Raw genomic sequence first — 8,678 nt, forward strand, 5'->3', positions numbered from 1 at the left:
ACAGAGCAACTGAAGGAAGTCTCAATAAGGTAAAGGTATTTTTCTCTTTTTTTCCCTTCAGGACTCTGCACAACCTAAGACCCCTCAAGTAAGATTGCTTTTAGCTCTTTTCTCAAATTTTTAAAAACACCTTTGCTGTGGAATTCAGAGAAGTTACAAAATCATATTTTCTAAATCCCAAACCATGCTATTTAAAGAGTAACTAGAATTACATGTTACCAATTTTGGACAAAAGATTTCTTAGAGCAGGGATTTCATCTGACTAGATTCCAGAACTAGTCTACCTCACTCTAGAAAATATAACAACTCTTAGGTAGGTAAAAACTTGTTAGAGATATTATCCACATTTTTTTCAACACTCTCATTTACTTTTTTTTAGTGTAGGTGCATGCCTGAGCTATTAAAAAAACCCCAAAACTCGAATCAGAACTCAAAATGGAAAACACTAATTTAAAGGACCTTACTTACTGAATTTTCCACAGATTATCAGAAAAAAAAATTGCCTATACATTTCTCCAAAAACAATGTAATAGGAAATATACTAATAAAGCAATTACTTTCACAACCAAATCAGAAGCCAAGACTTCCTTGGTCCCCTGGATCTTTGCTCCAACTTCTCTGTAATGGTCATCAGAAAATTTAGAAGCTTCTCCAGCACCAGATTCCACCACAACATTGAAGCCTTGCTTAACCAAGGCTTGAACTCCAGCTGGTGACAGAGCCACTCTCTTCTCATTCTCAAATATCTCCTTGGGGACACCCACAGTCAGTTGTTTATATGGAATTCCTGTAAGAGTGGCAGGTAAGACAGCATTAGTTGTACTAAACATTAATTAACTGGTATAAGGGACACTCTCCAATGCTGTACAGACACATGCAAACACATGTCACAGTTAGCAACTCTCCCTCCTAAGGGAGGAGGAAGCAGAATGCTATTTCCTAGGAACATCTTTTACATTTCCTTAAATTACACCATCTTCCTAGAGATCCTTTTCTCAGCAATCAGCAGGTGAGCACAATCAGCCACACAAGCAGTAACAAGTGTTTGGTGCAGTTCATACTCATTGTCGTTTACACAGCTCCGATTGTGTAACTGGCATTCTGATTTACACAATACCTGGTGTACTGCTGATAACAAATGCTGCCTCAGGCCAGAATTTAAATCGCTTTCCAATCACTTCCAGGTTATTGTGAAGAAAGAAATAAATGAGCTTGAACAGTGGAACTGCATTTTAACTGAATATGTTTGTAATGTATATCAAATTATGCCAAATTATTGAATGCAACATACACACCACAAAGTACATTGAAAGATATAAATACATCAATAAGGTACTCTAAAAGTTGCCACAGAAATGAAAAATGTGAATTCAGAAGTAGTTGAAGAATAAAGGAATATCCAGCTACTAGTTTCTTCAAAGTATTTATCTTCAAAGTTATTTCCTTGTCTTAACTTGTTCAAAGCTCCACTAAGTAACACCAGGAAACTGATGAAGCTGAAATTTATGTTTTAGTTAAAGTTTTCAAATTACAAACATCTAACTTTATTTGAGTACAATTTGGGGGCTTTCAGTCTCGTATCTGAGAGATAAACTTCTCTGATCCAAACAAGTGTTTAAATACATTATTTATGAATACACAGGCTCAAGCAGAATAATCATACATAAAACTATTACATTGCTTTAATTACACTGACAGCATGCAGTCCAACACATACACTGAATCCTGTACCAGCTTTCACTTACATCTATCCAGAATTCAAACCTGGATTGTGACATTACTATGCAAGACATTTACACCACATGAATATTAATAAACTATAATTTGAGCAATCTAAGCAGTCACTCATATTAATGATCAAGCAACAACAACAACAAAACCCACCAAAGAAACCCCAAACCTAAAAAAGGAGAGAAAGTGAATGAGAGGCTTGTTTAAAATTACAAATCTCTTTTTAAGTTGTCCAACAATACTGTGTATTGTGCTACAAAAAATTGTACCAAGCAAAGAATGCAAATTTTAGAAAGGCCTCCTTTTGACTTTGAGATAGAAACAAGTAAAAAAAAACCTAAAAACATACTACAATATAAGAGCTTTGAGGAACTAGATTTAGATTTAAAATATCAAAATAAATTATCTGTGAAATTGAACCTGGATTACAATGTGCCTAAAGTCAGCAATCTGAAAATGTTTTTGGTTAGAAATTTTCAAGCTACTGTCAACTTACTATGTTCTGAAAAACCAGTACAGAGCTGCTAAGAACTGGTACTTAAACACCTAATTATATTTCTCAGCCCACTAACACATTAAAAAAATATATTAACACATCCAACAAGACAGAATGACAGCTCACCAGACAAAGAAGATCATTACTTCTAATTGCTGCACCAGGGGAGGTTTTACTGAACCACAGGAAGTTCAGGTTGGACACCAGAAAGAACTTCTTCACTGAAAGGACGGTTAAGCACTGGAATGGGTTGCTAAAGGGAAGTGGTCAAGCCAATATCCCTGGAGGTGCTCAAGGAACAACTGGATGTGGCACTTAGTGCTATGGCTTAATTGACAAGGTGGTCTTCAGTCAAAGGTTGGACTTGATCTTAGAGGTCTTCTCCAACCTTAATGATTCTATGATTCTAATTACTTCTACTTTTTGTTTTAATCTTTGCCTTTGAAATTTGACTAATAAAATAGTAACAAATAATTTAAAGATAGAAGTGTTTTGATGTTTTATATGTTGCAGAACATCTGAAATATTTTAATCACAAGACAACACTCAGATTCAGAAAAACATACATTCATAGAACATAAAGCCAAAACAGGATCAAGAATGCACATCTAAAACAACAGATCCACAAAGGTAACAGAGCTTTGCAATGATTTGTTCCACCAGCATACATCAAATCTAAGCATCACCGTGCAACTCAGGCCATACCCACCACAGCAGCACTAACCACTTGTTACCAGCTGTGGTAACTGTTGCTGTCACTCAAATTACTCTTGTCATTTGAAGAGACTTTTCTCCTCATCTCTTCTAATTACTACACAATAAAGTACTGCTTCTGATTTTCACTAAATCAACTCGGTGCAAATGAGCTCTCTTGTCTTTTAGAAGCAGGAATGAAACCTAGAAGATTGAAATTTGTTAGGATAACAGGGACCAACCAGAATTTCAGAGAGGAAGCAGCTCTAGGGTAGGGTAGGATGCAAAACACTTTTCAAAAAGCACTTTAGAAGAACTAAAGTCCTACCTTCCCTTTCTCCTTTTGGAAGTTCTTGTAGCACAAGAATGCCAAAGGGGAGGAAAGGAAGGGGAAAACATGGGGGAAAATAGGGAAAGGGAAAAACAAAGGGAAAGGAGGAAGGAAAAAAGAGAGGGGAAAGGAGGAGCAAACAGGGAAAGGAATAAATTATAGCATAAAGGAAATAGATAACTGCAAATTTAAAGGTACAAAGACATTTGTAAAAAAATAAAGCTTTTATTTTTCTCAAGCAAATCTTCTTCAGCTCCTAAGGCTCAAATGACAACACATGCTTCTAATTTCCTTTTGCTCATTTGCTTCTGTGTGGAGTATCAGAATAGAAGAGTAAATGGCTAGGAGTAAAAGGCCAGAAATATACATTCACTAGATGCCAGATGTGTTTCCTCATTCCTCACTTCTTTCTTTACTTGTGCATCTTGCATGCAATAAAAATTAGTACAACTTTTTCAGATAGAAAGTATTTGCACCTTATTTAGTAAGCAGAATGATCACAGACCAGCACTGAGGAACATGCTCTTCTCAGAGCTTTACGAGATCAAATCCAAGATAAATATCCAACAAGTCTCATCTGCCTACCTACCTTTCTTCTCTATCCCACTACCAGAACTCCAGCAGTCCATAAATATAAAAGCAAATGAATACATAAGCAAACTGTCAGTTTGCCAGCTTTTAGCTAGAGTAGGTATTGGACATTTTTCAAGTAGACTGCCATGAGCTTCCACATGATTATTCAGCACCAAAATGGAGCAGATATCTACAGCTCATGAAAAACAAAGATCTATCTGAAAACTGCAGTACAGGTCTTGGGAAGAAAGGGTTAAAAAGTGGAACACTGGCACTGAGGATTTCAAAGCTCCCTTTCAGCTGGACATAACTCTTGATAAGCCTGTGTGAACAGCAGGTCTGTGATGATTTACTGGTGCCTGTGTCTCCACTTGTTTTTCTCTGCCCGGGTGCTGCTTCAGCAATACCCTGTTAGCGAAGTAATGGAAATAAATTATAAATTTACCCTTTAGATTCTAGACATGACTTTATGGCTGTCCCACCTCCCTTTCTGTGCTGACATACACAACAGCGTATGATCAATATTTGAGCTGGAGGAAGCTTTGTGACTAACACAGATTTGGTTTGCTGGTTTTGGATTCAGCAATTTCATTAAAGTTGATAGTTTTGAAAGGTTGAAAACTAATACTATAAACTTAGGACCTTGATTTAGTTTTTATTTTGAGGAAGACCATCTGCTATCCCTGCCAGGGATTTGAAGTCATGTTACAGTGTGAAGGCTACAAATTGTCTCTCTAATCCTTCATGTCAGGTAATCTCTTTAAGTACTGCCTTGAGTATGTTTTAGTGCTGCTTTATGACATCATGGACATCTTGCAAATACTGAGTGATATTACATACCTGGAGCACCTTTTTGACTCATTAAGTTTTTAAATATCTTGAGTAGAAGATACACAGTACTTAGATTCTGCCACTATCAGAAGTAGAAACATTACATTTCACAAGTCTTGGAATATACATTCCAGTGAAATGCTCTGGCATATACATAACTTAGAACTTCAAAAAACTAGCAAGAAGCCACTCTCTCATTCCCATACAACAATCCTAACTGTGTAATGAAGACATTGTGAAACTTCAAGTAAACAAAACTGTAACTGACTTTCTCCATGTAACTTCTATCTACAAGAATCTTAGAGAAGATTATAAGTCAAAACTTTAGCAGAAAATACAGTTTTTTGATCTCCTTAACCTGACTTTGGGAAGTAGTCTGCAACAAAACAGGATCAACCAATAGAAAGTGACTTAGGGAAAAGATAAAGGAGAAGTTTTGACTATATGCCACATGTTCTGGGATTGAAAACAGGATGCCTATTTTTAGTGTTACTCTAATAACCTTTAAACAAACCATCTCACCTGTCCTGGAGATGAGGACATATTCCAAAGAACAGCAATATGATGTTGGCAAAAAGAAAAAAAAACGGTACAGAAGATTAAACGAACACCTGACCCTCCTATTACATAAATAAGGATTTTTTTTTTAAAGGGAAATTAAAGGAGAATATTTCTTCGTTTATAAATAAAATAAAGCTTACCTAGAGAACTAATTAAAAATGAACTGCTACAGGTTTAGAAAAAAGCAGGAAAATTTAAGAAAGAAGCCTCAAAATAAAAAGGATATTTAAAATCCCGAAATAGAGAGGGGTAAAAGTCATAGAGCTGTAGGACAAACTAATCTGGAAGGATACTGGGAAGCTCAGTCAATCACTCCATATGCATCTTTCCCAGGGCTTCAGAAAGTTTTGTACCTGTTTCTGAAGTAACTGGTCCTAGTGACTACCTGGCACAGATTATGGGAATACTTGTTTACATCTCTTTGAAAGTTCCTATGTTTCTATTAAGCAAGTAGCAGCATAATAGCTGGCAGTAAGAAAATTATCCATGCTCCAAGTTCACTTTTCAGCTGACTCTATCTCTGTATTTCTTCTCCTCAAGCAGCTATTGCTCTTGCACATAACATAGCCTGGATGGAATGAAAGCTAACCTGAGTAAGTAATAACTACAGTCTTAAGAAGAATCACTGTGACACTAGTCTTTTCAGAAAATTTACTCTTCTTACTAATACAGTGATTTTACCAAGTGTTACAATAATCAAAGCTATTTTCTGAAAGACTAAAACACAGTTCTTTTGAATCTGTTCCATTTTGATTCAAGAGCACTTAAAAAGTAAATATAAGCAATAGCCCTGCTTCTAATTTGTCATTAAATTGCTGTTTTCTCCTTGATTTGTCCTCTACCAAATGACAAATCACATGTTACCAAAGCATACTACAAGGACAGCTTAATTATCAACCAAAAGACTACCAAACTTGTAATTCTCCACATTAAATACCTGCATTTCATGAATATTACTAATCCTTAAATAAGGGCTTCCACACAACAGATTTGACAGGGCAGCACTGAGCATTTAAACATGACACTAATCAGAATTCTTCATCCTTGTGGGAAAATTTTTCAAAAGTTATTCTTAAAAATAAGAAAATTCACACACACAGAGTAGCATACCAATTTCAATAAAACAGAAGAGACTCTTTAGTTTCATGATGAAATTTGCAGTCAAAGCCAAATACAGAATTGATTCCAAACTCAAACAAGGACACTTACCTGGGATATTTGAGAAAGAACTTTGAACCTAGTTTCCTATGTTCCAGTTTATGCTCCCAACCAAGGGACAATCTGCCATATGAAGACTGACAGATGTCTCTTTCATTCTGATATTTAATGTGGAAAAAAAACTGAAAGCATCTCAAATCTATCACAGACATTCTGGTTTCAACACACAACTGCGATACAGATTTATCAGAAGCCCTCAGAGTAAAGAAACTTCCCCTCATGACATTTCTTTGGAAGTTCCAAAATCTTCAGTCACCAAGTTGAAAGGACCACAAAATGCACCATTTTCTGTTAGTACTGCCATAAATTCTACACAATGCAGGCTTCTCTGAACTACTACATGCTACTTTTGTGTCCCATGTTTTCACTAACAGACACTTCTGTTTCCAGCAGCACTACTTTCCTTATACTCTCAAGTACCTAATGCAGTTACCTATTGTCTACATTTGGAAGAACCAAATGTCATGTGTGCAATCCGTCCAACTCTCCACACTAATCTTTTGCAGACTAAGATCCTACATCTCCACAGAAGCAAGGTCTCTAAATTCCAAGGGACACATGACCCATTCAGTAATAATGGGCAAAAATAGCATTAAATCTGCATTAGGTATTCTTCAGTCTTCCTTCCAACTGTCAGGTTATATACAGTATAGAATAGAGAAAAAAAATTGTCAGGTCTGATCTTCATATACCAAGCTCATAGCAGAAACTGGAAATAAGAGTGCCCCCTTTCCCAGTTTTTTTTCCTGAAAATACCAGAACTTGTCCATTATCTGCTGAAATGCAATTTTTTGCAAATACACTAACAAACCCTACACGTGAAGATACATATCAATAGTTTTTCAAAGTGATACAATGTGTTTCCTAAACAAAGTTAAGAGGCTTTTTTAAGATTGGATAATAATGTCTACATATACTCATGCTAGCAGATGCTGTCCTTGTGAGATCTGTATTTTCTCACATGCATGCAAATAGCTGCACTACCAAAACTAATGAGGAACTCAGGATTTGAACTAAGAAAAGCATTTATTTAAATACTTCCTTCAAGCAAGGAAAGTATTAGCAGGAGCTCAAACCCTCTAACCACAAAAACTACATGGATCCAAAGTATTTATAATAAACACAAACACCTTCTGCGTAAGCCCTATAAAGCCAGACTAAAATTGTGCTGCAACTGACTCAAGTATGCTGTTGACATGATTTAAGAGTGCTCTTTCTAAGTCTAAGACTAAAATTGTGCTGCAACTGACTCAAGTATGCTGCCGACATGATTTAAGAGTGTTCTTTCTAAGACTTTCTAAGTCTTTTCTGTACTAATGCAGATCTGAAAGAAAGAAAAAAGAAAGAAACCATTTAAATTCATGTTTTAAAATAAAACATTGCTTACAGTACTTTAATCAATTTACCTGGCTTTGGAGCTGCCTGAGACCCAAGCACCTGGTGGGTTCTAAACATTCGCAAGCACAGCACCTTTGCAGAACATGCCTTCGGCGGGAGTACATTGCCAAAAACAAGAGCTGAGCATCCACCCACAGCAACACGCAGAAGGCTCGCCATTGCACCCAGACCTCCCAACAAATTCCTTGCCACGTATGGAACCCCTACAGCAAATGTGAAAACAAATCAAGAGTTATTAATGACACTGCACAGAAGGCATGTAAACGCAGCAGATTTAGAACCAGTCGACTGCCAGTAGCCACGAGACAATCATTCCTCACCACCTTTATCTTTCAGGCTAGGAAAAAAAAACACTTTTTTTTTTTCTAAATTAGGTAAGACAGCTCTTAACCAAAGCAACTGGCGTGACCAGCCGCGACCCGGGATCTCATTTCTGCGACTCAAGGCCATTTGCTCTTTACGCCGTTTCTTTAAAACGGGAACTTTGGTACGGGAAAAGTGCGGCGCCCCGAGGCACCAAACAAACGACTCCAATCCGTGCCACAGCTCCCTCAGGAGTCACCCTCAGGGACACAGCTTAGGAGGCGCAGCAGAGCGCGCACTCGGGGCGGGACACCCCGGGCAGGGGAGCCGGGAATGTGCTCTTCGCCCGGAATCCCGCCGGCCCCCGCAGCAGCGGCCCCTTTTCTCTGCTGTCACTATTTATAGCCCACGGCCACCGAATGACCTTGGGCGGGCGGCTCGTCCCCCGCCATGCACCGTCGCCGCTCGGGGGACACCCCGCAGCCGCCACCGCCCCGCTCCCGGGGACCCCTTCCTGGGCCACCTGCCTCCTCCCGCACGCCC

At 38.0% G+C, this 8,678-nt stretch overlaps 1 protein-coding gene across 4 annotated transcripts in view; it reads right to left on the reverse strand.

Annotated features, from left to right (window-relative positions):
• NNT (nicotinamide nucleotide transhydrogenase) overlaps positions 1–8,678 on the reverse strand; it is a 43,216-nt gene that overhangs the window by 33,930 nt on the left and 608 nt on the right. For 2 of the 4 annotated variants that reach the window (XM_077171624.1, XM_077171626.1), the window contains exons 2-4: positions 7,841–8,035; positions 3,249–3,272; positions 558–787 (exon numbers count right to left, since the gene is read on the reverse strand). In XM_077171624.1, the coding sequence (XP_077027739.1) occupies positions 558–787; positions 3,249–3,272; positions 7,841–8,035 (449 nt within the window). Of the gene's footprint in view, positions 1–557; positions 3,125–3,248; positions 3,273–7,840; positions 8,036–8,678 lie in introns of those variants that run through there. The other 2 variants (XM_054651919.2, XM_077171625.1) reach the window with 2 other exon arrangements.

Source organism: Agelaius phoeniceus, chromosome Z, assembly GCF_051311805.1.
Source record: "Agelaius phoeniceus isolate bAgePho1 chromosome Z, bAgePho1.hap1, whole genome shotgun sequence".
Taxonomy (NCBI): domain Eukaryota; kingdom Metazoa; phylum Chordata; class Aves; order Passeriformes; family Icteridae; genus Agelaius; species Agelaius phoeniceus.